Below are 14,743 nucleotides of genomic sequence, written 5' to 3'. Positions count from 1 at the left end.
GCCCATGCATGTTAGGACGGAGTTTGGAAAGCTCCACAGGCTGGCTTTGATCGTCACATCAGAGCATTGAGAGGTATGGGTCCTTTGTCACTCTTGCTGTGATAGGATACTATTCCTCAAAACTGTGTGTGTGTGTGTGTGTGTGTGTGTGTGTGTGTGTGTGTGTGTGTGTGTGCGTGTGCGTGCGCGCGCGCGCTAATTTAATTTCATCCAGAAAATGTACAAACATTTTCTGTTATCAAGATAAATCAGCCTATTCATGATTGTTAATGAAATCTGTTGATATGTCGATATGTTTGAGTTTTAAGAGTCAGATTGGCCAAATCATGACATGAATAGGCCGATATATCTCAATAATGGAAATGTACATATTAAACAACAGTTTTGAGGAATGAACTACTATCAATGTAAGAATAAAAAAGGACCCACATGTCAAGAAGGCAGCTATGGTCCTTTAACTAGGCTCATCTCAGGTATACTTTATTCAACTAGCAACAACCACTTTACTGGTTTGATGCATATTAGGTGTGTTATTGTATGGTACCAACAGAAACGTTGGTACCATACAACAGAAAAGTAGAACATCAAATCCTGTGACCCACTGATAGCGGGTATCCATCAGTGAGCTGGTGCAGCTCCATTTACACGTATCATCAGTTTATATTATGTTAATGCTGATTTATACTTTGTCGCGCGACCCTTTGGACAAGTGCCGATAGGGCCGTGCGACACAATTTAACAAAGCCATAACAAAGTCACATCCTCTATACCAGAATGCATTTGTCCAGCTGTCACTGGCGTTCCGGAACGACAACTACACTTTGGAGACCCGGCTCAAGCAGTCAGAGAGGGAGCGGAACCTGACCGAAGAAAATACAGAGAAGGAACTGGAGGAGTTCAAAGGCTCCCTAAAGGTCAGTCCTCATGGATGCAAAGTTGCAAATGATACGATTTGGCTGAATTTATGTGCGATTCATTGACTTCCCTCTGCAAATAAATTTCCGGTATCTGTTTTGATAAAGAAGAACACACTCATGCAGTTACTAAATGTTTTGCTCCTACCATACCATATTTGAAGTCTTAGGCTGCCTGGAATTATCCAACAGCACAATACAAATGTATCTGATTAAAAGTTACTAAAGATACGATGTGCTGTTTGTATACATCTTTTTAGATGATGGCACCGCAGTGGCAGAGCATGGAGCAACGAGAGTCCTACCAGCGTCTCATAGAGACGGTGTCAGTGTTGCATCGCCTGGCCATACGTCTGTCCAGCAGGGCCGAGATTGTTGGAGCAGTGAGACAGGTACAGAAACGCACTCATCCAGGTTGTGAACATTTTACAAAAATAAATTAAGTCAGGAGCTCGGGAACGATGCAAGTCGGGAACAATGCAAGTTAGAAATGCAAGCCCCACCCGGTTATGCATTACCCATTGTGATTGTACCCTTTGTCAGAGTGTCTGTCTGTGTCCCTTTTATGCCCATTTCAGATAGACTATTTCAAAAACGTATTGCAATGTTATTGCATTCAGTTTGGTGGTGTGACTCCTGTGATACAATAAATTATCTGCGCAAGCATAACACAGAATTAACTTGAAAAAGTGCTCCTCGGAGCACAGGTCTACGCCAGGTCAGGTAGGTTATTGTGGCCTCCTGGTGGCGCTATAATAGGGCAATGTTTAAAGGGTGGCATTTGTTCCTCAACATAGTGTGAATGTGCGTGCAAAGTTTGACCGCAATCGGGCGGTGCGTTCATGATTTGCGGAATTTTGTTCAAAACAAGCCACTACTGGAAACTTTAGATGTCGCTATAAAAGGCAAATGTAAAAAATGCAGGGCAAAGGTTTTTCCTTGACCTCTAGGGAGTGCGCATACAAAGTCTTACACGGATCGGTGCAGTTATAGGTAAAAACATGAATCGGCCTGTTATAGCGCCACCATGAGGCTGATTTGAAAATGTTCAAGTGGCATTTCTTCCTCGGCATAGTGGAAATATGCGTGCAGAATTTCACGGAAATTGCATGCTGTGTTCATGATTTGAGGCATTTTGTTGAAAACGGAGCACTCCTGCAAACTTTGGAAGCCATTTTTAGCCAATCAGGATGGAATATGAAAAATCTGAAAGACCCGTTTCGTTTAATGACTATAGAGATACTGTGTACCGATTTGCGAGATTTTTGGACAAAATCTGTAGGAGTACTGTCAAAAAATAAGTTTTGCACAAGTCGGCCTCCTGGTGGCCCATGTGAACAATTTGGGGCAGAAGAAGAATTGGCATCCAGGGAGAGTGTGTGCACAGTTTGGCTGCGATCAAGCCAACGGTGGCGGAGATTAGCTGGTCACAGACGGACACACACACACACACGGACGGACGGACGGACGGACGGACGGAGGGTAAAACATACTCTCTTGCCATGCCTTTCGGCATGGCGGAGACAAAAAGACCGCCTACTGAACTGTGGGAATGAGAGAGAGAGAGAGGGGGGGGGGGGTTGAACATGGAGAGACCCAGTAGTGACAGCCTACTGCTTGTCAAATAGTTCTGCCATGAAGGTCATAACGGCGCAATATCTCCCCTGGCCAACTAGGGATTCCGTCTTATGATGAGTGGTAGAATTTTGGTCTCACCTGGGTTTGAATTTTGGGTAGGTAATGAAACTTTCGGATTGCAGCTTTAAGCATCCAATACTTAAATGGAAGCAGAAAACATTGGTATACAGTATTGTTGCACTTGCAGCATCTAAATAATAACATCTAAAAGCTCCTTTTCTAATGGTCTACGTGATGTTGGAGGGGATTGGAATGTTTGTTTTGCAGCAGATAAGATATCTTGAAAGATTTAATTTGATGTTATGGTTGGCCTCGCTGGCAAAGCAAACTTACGTAAACTAGCAGAGAGCTTCTCCTTGCCGTAGACATTTCTAGTACAAAGCTCTACAGCTATTTAAACAGGCTCTTTATATACTATTAGTTATTCGTTTTTTTGTTAGGGTCCACTTTATCATAGAAGCGTTTACTGTATGAACACCATCAACAATACTCTCTGATGGACTGGTAAGGTGAATTGTCAGGACAGTCTCTGCTGCAGACTGCATGGTGTATATTTGTTGCTACAAGGTTAGGAAGAACAGGCTGTTTGAAAGATGTGTGGTTTGCTTCCCTCACTTTGTCCATCAGGAAAAACGTATGAACAAGGCTACTGAGGTGATGATGCAATACGTGGAGAACCTGAAGAGGACTTACGAAAAGGACCACGCCGAACTGATGGAATTTAAAAAGCTGGCCAACCAAAACTCCAATCGCTGTTATGGGGGGTCCATAGACACTGGAGGTAAAGCCACACCACATGCTTTCAGCATGCAGATGAAGAGGAAATGACGTTCACTCAACTCTCATGACAAATTGTTCCTGCATACTTCTTTTTTCCCCTTGACCTTTATTTATCCTGTGGATGTTTTTAGTAATATCCTGTTTTTTATCAGTAGGCTACACAGTAAAATCCTGAGTATTCATTTAACTCTAAGAGTGTACTTTGCAGTCGAGTTGCAAATGACTGAATGAACACTGTGGATTTGACTGTGTTCATAACCTTATAAACACTTACAACCAATATCTTTAACATGTTCCTTTACAGATGATGGAGTTCCGCGACCATCTAGATCAATGTCACTCACCATGGGAAAGGTCAGTGTTTGAAATACTGTTTCCTGTCAATGTTTATGTTTAAATTATCGTTCTTAATGAAAAGTTTTGTCATAATTTGCCAAATATTGCTACCGTTTCCATGCTGTCATCCTCATGCTTTTGCATTCTCTCCCCCTCTCCACTGTTCCTTATTAGGCATTGCCCAGACGCAGGGTCAGTGTTGCAGTGGTTCCTAAATTTAACCTCCTGAACATCCCTGGCCAGACCCCAGTTGTAGCACCCAACCCCCCCTCAGGCCCAAACCCTGGACCCACAACTGGTGCTGGACTTCCTGTCCTGGTAGGATGTCTCTGCATACACACTCTGTCTTGTTAGAGTTAACCACTTTCAACTTGCCATACCTATTATTTTGAGCATGTCATTATAGAGGCTTAAGTGGTCAAGTCACCATGATAATAACTTCTCCAAGACGCTAAATATCGCTAACACAGGTTGCTAATAATATAGCTAATATTATATATTATTGTTCTTGTTAATAATGTTTTTTCATTGTTTTTTTTCTCTCTATTAGAGCGAAGCTGGTGATTCAAAAAGCAATGCTCCCACAGAGGCTGCACAACCAACAACAGAATGGTACACTTTGTGCTGTTGTTTTGCTCAAAATCTTTGCTATATACTACAGTAATGGATAATGTTATTTCCCCCTGCAGGGATTTATTTTCCAATAATGACCGCCTCACTGTACCTTATCCCGTTTATTACACAGCTGCGTTCAAGCAAAATCCATAATTTGACACAAAATATTGATTTAAAGATGATAATTGTGAGCGTGTGAGCGTGTCTGCTTCCTTAGCAACGTAAGCAGAGACAGAGCAGCAGTCTGTTATTGAGAGCAGTGGCCGGATATATTGCAGCGATTGACCAATCATAATTAAGCATTCAACAAAGCTGTGGAATAATCTCCCCAATTCTACACACATACACACACAGACACACGCAGACACACGACTGCACGTATGCATGCAGGCAAACGTGCCATATGCATACTGTACTATAGCCTGAGTGCTGAGGTCAAGCCGGGGAACAATGGGCCAAGACAAGCCTTAACTCTCCTCCCTTATCAAAAGGACTTTTTTTTGCTGCATCAGGAACATTGGATTGTTTATATGACCTCCAGGATATACTAGCCAGGGACCAAACCCAAAAGAACTACACTGTATATGTAGCAGAGGCTTTTTCACCATAAAGAGAGAGTACAGTATAGTACAACACTAAACTTATGTAACACCTCCATTATCCAAGGTTGTGCTGAAAATAACTCTGCAAGTTTAAAGCCCAGCTGCCGCTGATTGATACGCTATGCTGAGGTGTAATCTAAACATTTGTGCAAGAGTCTGACACAGCCCAGGCACAAGGCTCCATTCATGGCCTTGTTATAAGGTGATTCTGAGTAGAGTTCTCGAGTATTTGTGCTAGAAGACCTCCCTGTGCCAAGGGAAGGGCGGCTTTTTGGGAGCGAGAGACATGGAGAGAGGCAATAACAGTCGTGCAAAGTGCCAGTCCACTGAGATCTCATCACATTTTTAAGAGCTCCCATGTTTGCATTTTGGCCTTTGTTTTGTTGTTTTTTACGTAAGCCCTGCCTGTGATGATGGCTCCCACACACATACTTGGATTCAACCACATTCTCCAGTCGGTCCATTAAGACAAGGCCACAGTGTTGTGATGGAACAGCTAATGTGAATGTGCCGTCCTCACAGTAATCATAATTTCTGATGGCATTGGCGTTGTTCTTTCCTATCTGAAACAATGCAGTGGAAAGGGTGCGTCAGAGCAGGAAGGTGAGCCATCTGCTCCAACCAAACCTCCAGTCAACTTGGACGAGATCAGAGCAGAGATCAGAGCCGAGATCAAGGCAAAGATGGAAGAGGAGGCCTACAATAAAGGGTGAGGTTGTCTCTCCACCCCTCTGTTTACAATGATGTGCCCCCCCCTGTAAATGCAGGTTGACACCATATTGTAGTAAATCATCATAGTTTATAGTGCTATCATACATTTGGAGTTCAATGAGTCCATTTAATTCAACATACATACTGTATTATAGGCCTATATAATATTTGCTGTTGTGGTTTAAATGTATTTATGTACAACATAATTTGGTTAAATGTGAATATCCCAAACACAGTTACCAAGAGGGAATTAAACAAAGTAAAGAGCTCCAAGAAGTGAAAGAAGAAGAAGAGAAAGCTGAAGAGAAGCTGCTGGTATCGGAGAGGAAGGATGAGGAATGTGGAAAACTTCTGAAGAACAGCAGGTGATTTTTATTTATGTGTATCCTCAATTATATTTGTTGTGTCATATAATGTAATAGTGTCTCTTTAGCTGTATATACACGAGTAGGCTGAATGAATACTCTCACACATCCCATATACTGTACACATGACATAATATATAATATTTGCATGCTCAACCATGCTGTAATTGGTCTTATGGATAATTAGTGCAACTCATGTATTGTTTATAAAAATGTGCTTGAATATTCACTTAAATAAAATAGTTGATTGTGGTGTGTGCAGCCCTGTAGACCTTTTGACCCTAATGAACAACTCCACTGTTATCTGTTTTTTTATTAAGTGCAGCATGTAAAAACAAAAAACACCAGCTGTACTCGTCTTTTATATCACTTGCTGTCGCCGCAGGAAAAAAATTAAAGCTACAATTTCCTCAGTGTTCATTTATCCATTTGTCTAGTCTCAGAGTTGAATTAACACTGAGGATTTTACTGTGTGGAGTCAAGGAAGTTCAGCTCTGTAGTTCAGCTTGTATGCCAGTAACATCATCCGGTGTACACCACTCTGGAACTTTGTAAAGTTGATGTTGGAATAACAGGGTGAAATCATATCCATATTATATTGTATCCTTCATGACTCACATTCACCGGAACAGGTACAATCAACAGCAATCAAGTCAAGTTGAAAAACTGTAGATTTGTCGCCTAAGCGTTTACAATTTAAATTGTATTCTTTAAATTATGATCTAAAAAAAAGGCTTTGTTACCGTATGTAACACCCTTCATAGTGTAGGCCTATTGCATTCTCAAGTAGAATAAACATTGCTCATGGACAGAAATATTAGGACTACACCTATTTTAGTTTCAGCTACAACCATAGTGTGGAGAGTTAATAGCTGTTCTAATATGTGCACATTCTTGTGACACCTGGATGTTGTGTGGAGTTTATAATCAGTATCCATATCAAATATTGTAAAATTGAACTGAAAATGAAATCTTGTAAGTTTTTTTATGATGACTTGACCTTTTCATTATGATGGCCTTTGAGACTTGCACTGTACAGTATGTTATTGTGTGTACTTTACAAATGTGTGGAAAAACAAAGAACACCTTTCCATAAGTTGGACCACAAATTTTAACGTTGTCGCTATGAATTTGTTGTAGGGTTAACATGCCATTAGCAGCCATGACACTGAACAGTGACAGTCTGCTGTCTGTCTCTGAAACATCACTGAAATTGTCCTGAAAAGATTACCCCAGTGATGATTTGTGAATAGACGTTTATACAGTAACCTATGAGTACAAACCTTGCACACTTCCAAGCAAGTTAATAATGTTGCTCTCTACTTTACTGGTGCTATAATATTGTTCAGTCTGTTACAGTTCAATCTGTTTAAAGAGCAATGTGTGAATTTGTGGGAAAATTAAGCCATTTTCTTCTCTATGTTGTCTTTACAGTAAGATGGAAGAGGTGCTTCTCATCCTTGACCGAATTTGCCCCAAGATGTTCGGGCGGAACCGACTTCTCTGGATTACCCTGAGTTTTTTCCTGGTCATGTTTCTAGTTGTCAGCGTTTTTACATACGTTAGTGACTACTCCAATAGCCATGGGGACATGTCAGGAGAAAAAGCTATGGCCCCAGGGAAGAAGAACATCTTTGGACTAAATGTAGCAACGCAGCCAAAGAGCCCCACCACAGAATAACACAGAATCCACACAATGTTCCTCTGAAGACAACTCATACTCATTTCTCCATATCACCGCACGACGTCTACTTGAAGATGTATGTTTGTTTGTTTTTTTGTTTTTTTTATCAGTGCTTCTCAACCAGTGGTCCCCGTACCACTGGTGATCCATGGCAAAATGACAGGTGGTCCATGGGAAAATGTAAAAAAAAATCAAATGTTGTACCTTGTACAACATTGTAATTTATGTATCAAAAAATAATTTAAATAATTTTTCATAAGTCCATCAAATTTCTGAAAACGTCTGAACTGAGAGGCATAGTGTGGGGGAAAAAAGCTTGAAATAAAATATTGTCTGTTAAGGGCTTGATATACTTCGCACACTGAAAATAGCAGATCTATAAGCTTACAACCCATCGCACTGTGGCACATTGTGGGCTTTTAGATCAGCTGTTTAAAATAATAATAACATAGAAATGACTGTGTTATGCCTTATTAACTAAATATATACATATTGGTGGGTTGGGTGGTCCTTGAGGATTGTTCGTGGTGAAGATGAAAGATGAAAATATGTTAGTGGTCCATAGCACAAGGTTGAGAACCACTGAAATAAATATGATTTGTCATTATCAAATCTGTGATAGAAATATTGCCAGACTGTGGTGATGAGGAGAGGTGTATAATTTCTGTTTAGGGACCAATTCTACGTATAGTGTGATTAAATAAATATTTATTTACATTGGATTCATACATTATGCTTTCCTGTTCTGTTACTCTGAATGTTGTCTTGAGGGAGTGAATGTCCCTATGGATTTCTATTAAATGCAGCAATAGATAGAAGACAAAGTGTACATTTATCTACACTCTAATGTGTATTTCTCAGGTTCAGCTGATTAGAAGAAAAGGCCTGTGAGAAATGTTAACATACAGTATTTTTTAAATAGAGGCTAAGAGAATGTTTTGTGCCTTTGGTAAAATGTTTATATTATGTATTTGAACAGACCTTTTGAAGACGGTTTAGATATAAGCACATTCCAAAATAGTTCCTTAAGTGCAATACTTTGCAGCTGATTGTTGTTCATTTGTGTTGTTAATTGGTTTGTGTCCTCACAGCACTGAACATTTCTTTATGTATGAGAGCACTCTGTAGACAGCACATTACTTAATTTTGACCTTCCTTCCTAGCCACAAGTGTGCCTACCTGTGTTGTATGGTTTTTATTTTCTGCAACTTCACCTTTAAATAAAGGTGCATGAAACCATGCTGTGTATCATTGTCATCAGGTAAAACATAGGGTAGAGGTAAAACAGACGGCTTTTAGTGATGAGTATCATGAGTATTGGTTTCCTCAGGGGAGCTCTGATCGCTCAGTTAAGTCAGTTAAGCCAATAATTTAAGGAAAGTCTACTGCAATCCCACTGCCATTCCAATACAAATATATTATAATGATAATTAACAATAATGATAATTCAATTATCTCTCAGATTCAGTTAAGTAGGTCATAAATAATGCCTACTCACACTGACGCCTCAGAGCTGACAAAAACATCGCTGCCCAATTGCCCGTTTGCGTCATTTCCTCATGGCAGGGGTTTTGATGAGGTGTTTTTATGGAAGTGGGATGTTGCTGTGTGTCAAAAGGCTCATCAGAGGATGCTGGGGTTCAGATGTTTGTTCATCACTGTGCAATGCCCAGAGGAGGAAATCATTTGGCGTGCGTTAGATATCCCATTCCAGCATTGGGGAATGACATACGAAGATTTACTGACTCCAGAAAGAATGAACTCCAATGTTTTCATTATTTCAATCATCTTTGTATTGAGCTTGTATGAGCACTGTTGTATGAGGAAAACAAACTATGATTTCTTAGTGTGTTTTTGCATGCATTTTTGTTGAAAAAACGGGGGGAAAAACTCAATATAATAATAATTTTGTATGTTTTTACTTATGTCTTTTCTGTATAAATGTAATTCTGTTTTGTGAGGGAGATATCAAATCTTTTTTTCTTGGATATTGTGTATTATGTTTTGTCAGAATACAAATTCTAAGTGAAAAAACATTATGAACAATCCTAACCCCAATGCAAGATTTCCATTGCTTTGTGTTGTAACATTTCTTTTGTCTTTCTTTTTTTCTCCCTTCCTTTTTTCCCTTCATTATTCTTGGACATGGTTCCTAAAGCATATGATTGCTCTTTATTTGACCTGCGAACAGTACTTCCCTCTTCCTTTTCCCTTACTCGCTGGTAATCTCAAAATCCATACACCCTACAGACTACAGTCACCCCTATGTAACCTCTTCATTTGATTCGCAGACACACACTCTGTTAGACCTGTCATCCTCAGCACTCATCCATCTCTACTCCACTCAATATGATCTGGCTTTGGACTATCTCAGTGTTGCATATCACTCTGACCACCTCAGATCAAAACATTGACAGACCATTCAGGGGTAAGGAATTTATTTATTGATATTTGTATGTTTGGTTGTTTTGACGGTTGTATTTTTTTTAATTATCTTTGCAAACCTTGTAGCCAACTCTGCAAAGCTTTAGAAAGTGTTTTTCTGTTTGTACTGATCACACTGCTAAACTAGTGCTAGAAAAAGAATCAATGTGTTGTTGTATTCACAGTTTAACAAGTTATTAATGTATTAATTTGATCATTTTTCAGTTACCCCTGCAGCCGGCCATAGCATTGCTGGGGTGTTCCAGGTCAGCCACGTGAATGTCTATAACCAGCCTCACTATGCCTACAATGCCTCTGAGGCCAGGGAGGTTTGCCAGTCCCTAGGCACGACAATTGCTTCAAAAGCTCAAGTGCTGGTGTCTCTCACACAGGGTTTGGAAACATGCAGGTAAGGACACCTACATAGGGGCAGAATACACAGTGCAGTACTTAAGTGCTGTACTTAAGATCATTATGAGTAGATGTGCAGTATACAGTAAAGTTTAATTTATCTCTGAGAGTGTACAAATGGACCTGTAACAGTCCCTTTTTGTAATATACAACTTTCCTACATCTACAGGTTTGGCTGGATTGATGAACATTTTGCTGTCATCCCTCGAATAAAGCCAAGTGCAACCTGTGGTCAAAGCAGGACTGGGTTGGTGCCATGGCGGGCTGCTGTCACTCGAACATTTGATGTCTTCTGCTTTAATGAATCAGGTAGTGTGTTCTCTTTCCACATGCTTTCACATCACACACTAAAGGGAACTCTGCTTACAAACGTAATTCAAAGCTGAACTCTGTATTATTCATATCCTTCCTGAAGTCCAAGTGCTGACATGTTTACCACTGAGCTAATATAGCGTGCCAGCTTGCTCAGGAGAGAAATATAATTTTTACCTTCAGGCTGGTGGTCAACCAGTAGTGGTCCTACAGTACCACAGGATCTAAATGACTCAATAGATGAGCAGGGAGACAAAATACAACCATTTCAGTTATGTCAGTTAAAGTATACTCTACCATACAGATTGGTCAAAATAATATTTAATTCACTAAAAAGGTTAGATAATGGAGCTTTTAAAAAATGTTGGTTGGTCGGTCTGTCCTTCAGCTGGTCAGTCTGTCAGTCAGTCCAAAATATTCAAGGACAAATTTGTGCACAAATAAGCAGCTTATCGCCAATTACATGCCTGTTATGACATACAACAGACAAGATGAAGAATTAGGATGGTTATAAACTGGACAGGAGCAGAGGAAATTGTTGGTGCACCACTATGTCATGGGGAAGTGAATGGGAGTGTTCATTATTTTACAGTAGCCTATTACTATTGACACTGAACTAGAAGATGCAAATTTACTACTAGCAACATATCGTTTCTGTCGGGCAGAAACCTTGTATCTCCACATTTCAACTGTTTATGTTTTTTCGTAAATGAATGCCCTACTTTGTCATAGAGCGTCACACAAAAGTAGAAAAATTTGCCGATCTACAACAAGCCCACAACGCATTATGATCGATGATTGCATCCTCCAATACTTTTTTTACATTTTGAAAGTGAAAGTGGTTAAGTTTGTCTGTGGGTTTTATAAATATTGAACAAATTAAAAGTATTAACAAAACTACATTGGATCCATTGGAACACTGGTTCTTTTTTTTATTTCCTGAAAAGTAACTGTTTCGGATATACAAGTTTTCCACCAGACACCAAACTGTAAACTGTACAGTGACAATATTATTATATTAATATATCATTGAAATTTTGTGATATTTAATTTTAGTGATATTCAATGTAAAGAAAACGTTTATTAAAATATGGTATCATGTTAAATATTACGCATTAATTAGATTGAACCTGAACTGTGTTGGGCATTCCTAGAATTCCTAGAATTTTACAATGTGAAAGTGCTGTCTCCCTATAGCAGCACTTTCACTCATTGTATGAGCAGATGAGCCTGAAAGGAAAGGGGGAAATTGAGAAAACAGTGACTTCCTGTGTAGTCCCAGAGGTCCTTTAACAAAGCCCAACAATTCAGTAAAAAAGGAAATGCTTCACCGCACAGATACAGTGACATTCAAAATAAGATATGTCAAATACTGAATTGCATTATTTATTGTGTTATTGAGATTAACATTCTGTCATGTAACTGTATTTATTATAGATGTGACACAATTGAAGGATGCCACAACTGATAGCCCTTTGACCACAAGGAATTATCGGGGGCACCCACAACTTCCTTCCCAGGCTACAACCTCAACCTCTAATCCCCAGAAAACGTTTAACACTCGTCTAGACAATTGGCCACATCCAGCCCAGTCCATCCCTGGATCGCTCTCTTCCCCTACCTTTCATTTTACTATTTCCGAAAGTCCAGAGACAGAAACAGAAGAACCTCAGGCACTGAGCAGCTCACAGGCATCTATTGGAGGTATGAGATATTTACTTATTGTCATCATCAGTGTTTGTTTGTTTGTTTGTTCGCCGGGTAGAGTGAACTGGAAAACCGCAAGGTTCCCAGTTCGATCCCGGGCTGGGGCGCTCCTCTAGAGTTAGTGTCGAAGTGTCCTTGAGCAAGACGCTGAACCCCTAATAAGCTCCATGCACAGCAGCCATTTTGGAGAGAAATTGGGCCTCTTCTTACTTCCTTCACAGGTGTTACCAATGATACTAATGAAGGCTCTGTTCCATTCTGGTCAAACAGAGTCAGGGTGCTGATATTGTGCATTTTAAAAGGTGTGTAACTCTGAGAAAACTAAACAATAAAAGTCTGGAGATCGAGGCTACTCTGAGAGTTATGGGGGCCCTTGAAATATATATATAAAAGTTTGAGAACCACTGTGCAACAAGAAATGGAACAAAGCCTTCATTAGTATCATTGGCAAAACCTGTGAAGGAAGTAAGAAGAGGCCCAATGTCTCTCCAAAATGGCTGCTGTGCATAGAGCCCATTGCTCCCGATGAGCAGGTTGGTGCCTTGCATGGTTTCCTCCGCCATCGGTGTATGAATGTGTGTGTGAATGGGTTAATGGCACAATCAATGTAAAACGCTTCGGATAGAAGCGCTATATACATGCACCATTTACCATATTTGTTTGTTTGTTTAATTATTTATTTATTTATTTATGTCCCTCCCTGCTTTGTTTCAGCTCCAGCAAAGGCATTGGTCATCACCTCAATCTGTGTACTTCTCCTAGCAGCAATAGCCATCCTTGGATATTTGAAGATGTGGGTGGTTTTGGTTGTAAAAAAACAAAAACAAAAAAGCAATTTCCCAGGCTTACGACAACTGTTTGTTTGATAAATTATGATATGATAATATTTGTATAATCTCTGATTCTCTTCATCTGAATAGGAACCAGAGCTGTTCGCTGAGCTGGGATGTGAAACAGCCGGATGAATACATTGAGACAGAAGAGTGGACGTGTGTGAAGAAGACTTCGAAGGATCCACAGAAAAATACACAGGAGGAGGTGCAGATTGATGTGCAGAAGCAATGACAAGCAACAAACATTAGCCTGACCACTGCACCGTAAACTCCTGATCATTTAACTCTGAAGGTGTCCGAGTTTTTAACATCCTTTTTACACTCTCAGAACAAAATGTACATGCTTTTGCCATGCAGACTTAAGTCACTGAACAAATACAAACTCTGGACCTGGTTGGAAAATCATTTTGTGAGGGTGGAAATGTTTGTCCTTGATTGTGTGTTACTTTGATGTAGTTTGGAAAAATGTGTTTATTTATTGCATACTGTACATGCTAGATATTCATTCATTGTGCATATAAAGAGATAATGATACATGAAAAATCTCAATGAGCATGATGCTCTGTGCTGGGTAGTATTAGCCACTAGATGGCAGTGTTTGCAATACAACAAAACAAAACAATTACAGCTCTTGTGTGTTTTGCTATTATTTTTCCTCTGTTCACTGTCTACGCTGTCTCTCAAAAGAAGCCTAAAGGATTATTACAAAAAACATTTCATGCAATTTCATCCAAAAAGTCCTCATAAAATGGTGTAAAAGAAAAATGGCTTTAAAAGAGCAGACCATGAGGTATGCCTTTTATGGAAAGCTCACTGAAGTCGACCAAAGCCATAATTTTATCCCAGTGTCAGTGATAAACTCTGTGGCAAGCTCTCATCACTTTAACACCACCCAATAGTGTGCTTAGGTACACCATGAGATCCATAGCATTCTGATATGAAAATTAAAAAGCTGTAGTTTGTATTTACCATGACAAAAACTCTGAATGTAACAACTTATGTGCTCTTTATTTACTCTGACTCTTAACTGTTAACATTTTTTCAGCAACACTTTCCTCCATAGCACTGTTGTTATCCATTAAGTCCAGATGTGAGAATTGTTTGGGTAGCCAAACCTCTTTATTATTCCTTACATTGTTTCTTTAATCAAATATTTTCATAATTAATATGTGTATGTGTGTGTGCTTGTGCGTGTGCGTGTGCGTGTGTGTGTGTGTGTTTTTCTTTCTTTCTTTTTTAATCAATATGACTACTGAAACAGTATGTTGGTGATTATAGAGAGCTACTGTCTTGATGTGAGGTCCATTTTATGTTTCCTTTTTTTACACATTAAAATGCGTTATAAAAATGATATAAATGGTTTTGTGAAGTTTAAAATCATTAAAGACCAACGTCAAAACCTCTAGCTCAG

General features: G+C 39.6%; 2 protein-coding genes across 3 annotated transcripts in view; both read left to right on the top strand.

Annotated features, from left to right (window-relative positions):
* mrvi1 (murine retrovirus integration site 1 homolog) overlaps positions 1-8,367 on the top strand; it is a 30,864-nt gene extending 22,497 nt beyond the window's left edge. For both annotated transcript variants that reach the window (XM_084065771.1, XM_084065770.1), the window contains 9 exons: positions 774-914; positions 1,175-1,306; positions 3,180-3,333; positions 3,637-3,686; positions 3,843-3,986; positions 4,219-4,280; positions 5,463-5,594; positions 5,833-5,961; positions 7,396-8,367. In XM_084065771.1, coding sequence (XP_083921897.1) covers positions 774-914; positions 1,175-1,306; positions 3,180-3,333; positions 3,637-3,686; positions 3,843-3,986; positions 4,219-4,280; positions 5,463-5,594; positions 5,833-5,961; positions 7,396-7,642 — 1,191 coding nt within the window. In that variant the 3' untranslated portion in view covers positions 7,643-8,367. The remainder of the gene's footprint in view (positions 1-773; positions 915-1,174; positions 1,307-3,179; positions 3,334-3,636; positions 3,687-3,842; positions 3,987-4,218; positions 4,281-5,462; positions 5,595-5,832; positions 5,962-7,395) is intronic.
* A 1,529-nt stretch (positions 8,368-9,896) lies between these two features.
* Positions 9,897-14,621, top strand: lyve1a (lymphatic vessel endothelial hyaluronic receptor 1a). The gene is made up of 6 exons (XM_084065788.1): positions 9,897-10,073; positions 10,295-10,478; positions 10,650-10,789; positions 12,230-12,496; positions 13,214-13,292; positions 13,420-14,621. Exons 1-6 carry the CDS (start codon positions 9,995-9,997, stop codon positions 13,562-13,564), a joined length of 894 nt encoding a protein of 297 aa, XP_083921914.1. The 5' UTR covers positions 9,897-9,994; the 3' UTR covers positions 13,565-14,621.
* Positions 14,622-14,743: the final 122 nt, after the last annotated feature.

The sequence above is a fragment of the Gymnoscopelus microlampas genome (genome assembly GCF_963454915.1).
Source record: "Gymnoscopelus microlampas genome assembly, chromosome: 1".
NCBI classification, from domain to species: domain Eukaryota; kingdom Metazoa; phylum Chordata; class Actinopteri; order Myctophiformes; family Myctophidae; genus Gymnoscopelus; species Gymnoscopelus microlampas.
This window is presented reverse-complemented; position numbering and strand designations above follow the sequence as displayed.

What these genes read in the sequence shown, in the direction of transcription:
- lyve1a (XM_084065788.1), top strand. Translation starts at nt 9,995, where the DNA reads ATGATCTGGCTTTGGACTATCTCAGTGTTGCATATCACTCTGACCACC. An exon ending in CATTGACAGACCATTCAGGG is followed by an intron (nt 10,074 to 10,294) that starts GTAAGGAATTTA and finishes ATCATTTTTCAG; the next exon opens with TTACCCCTGCAGCCGGCCAT. An exon ending in CAGGGTTTGGAAACATGCAG is followed by an intron (nt 10,479 to 10,649) that starts GTAAGGACACCT and finishes CTACATCTACAG; the next exon opens with GTTTGGCTGGATTGATGAAC.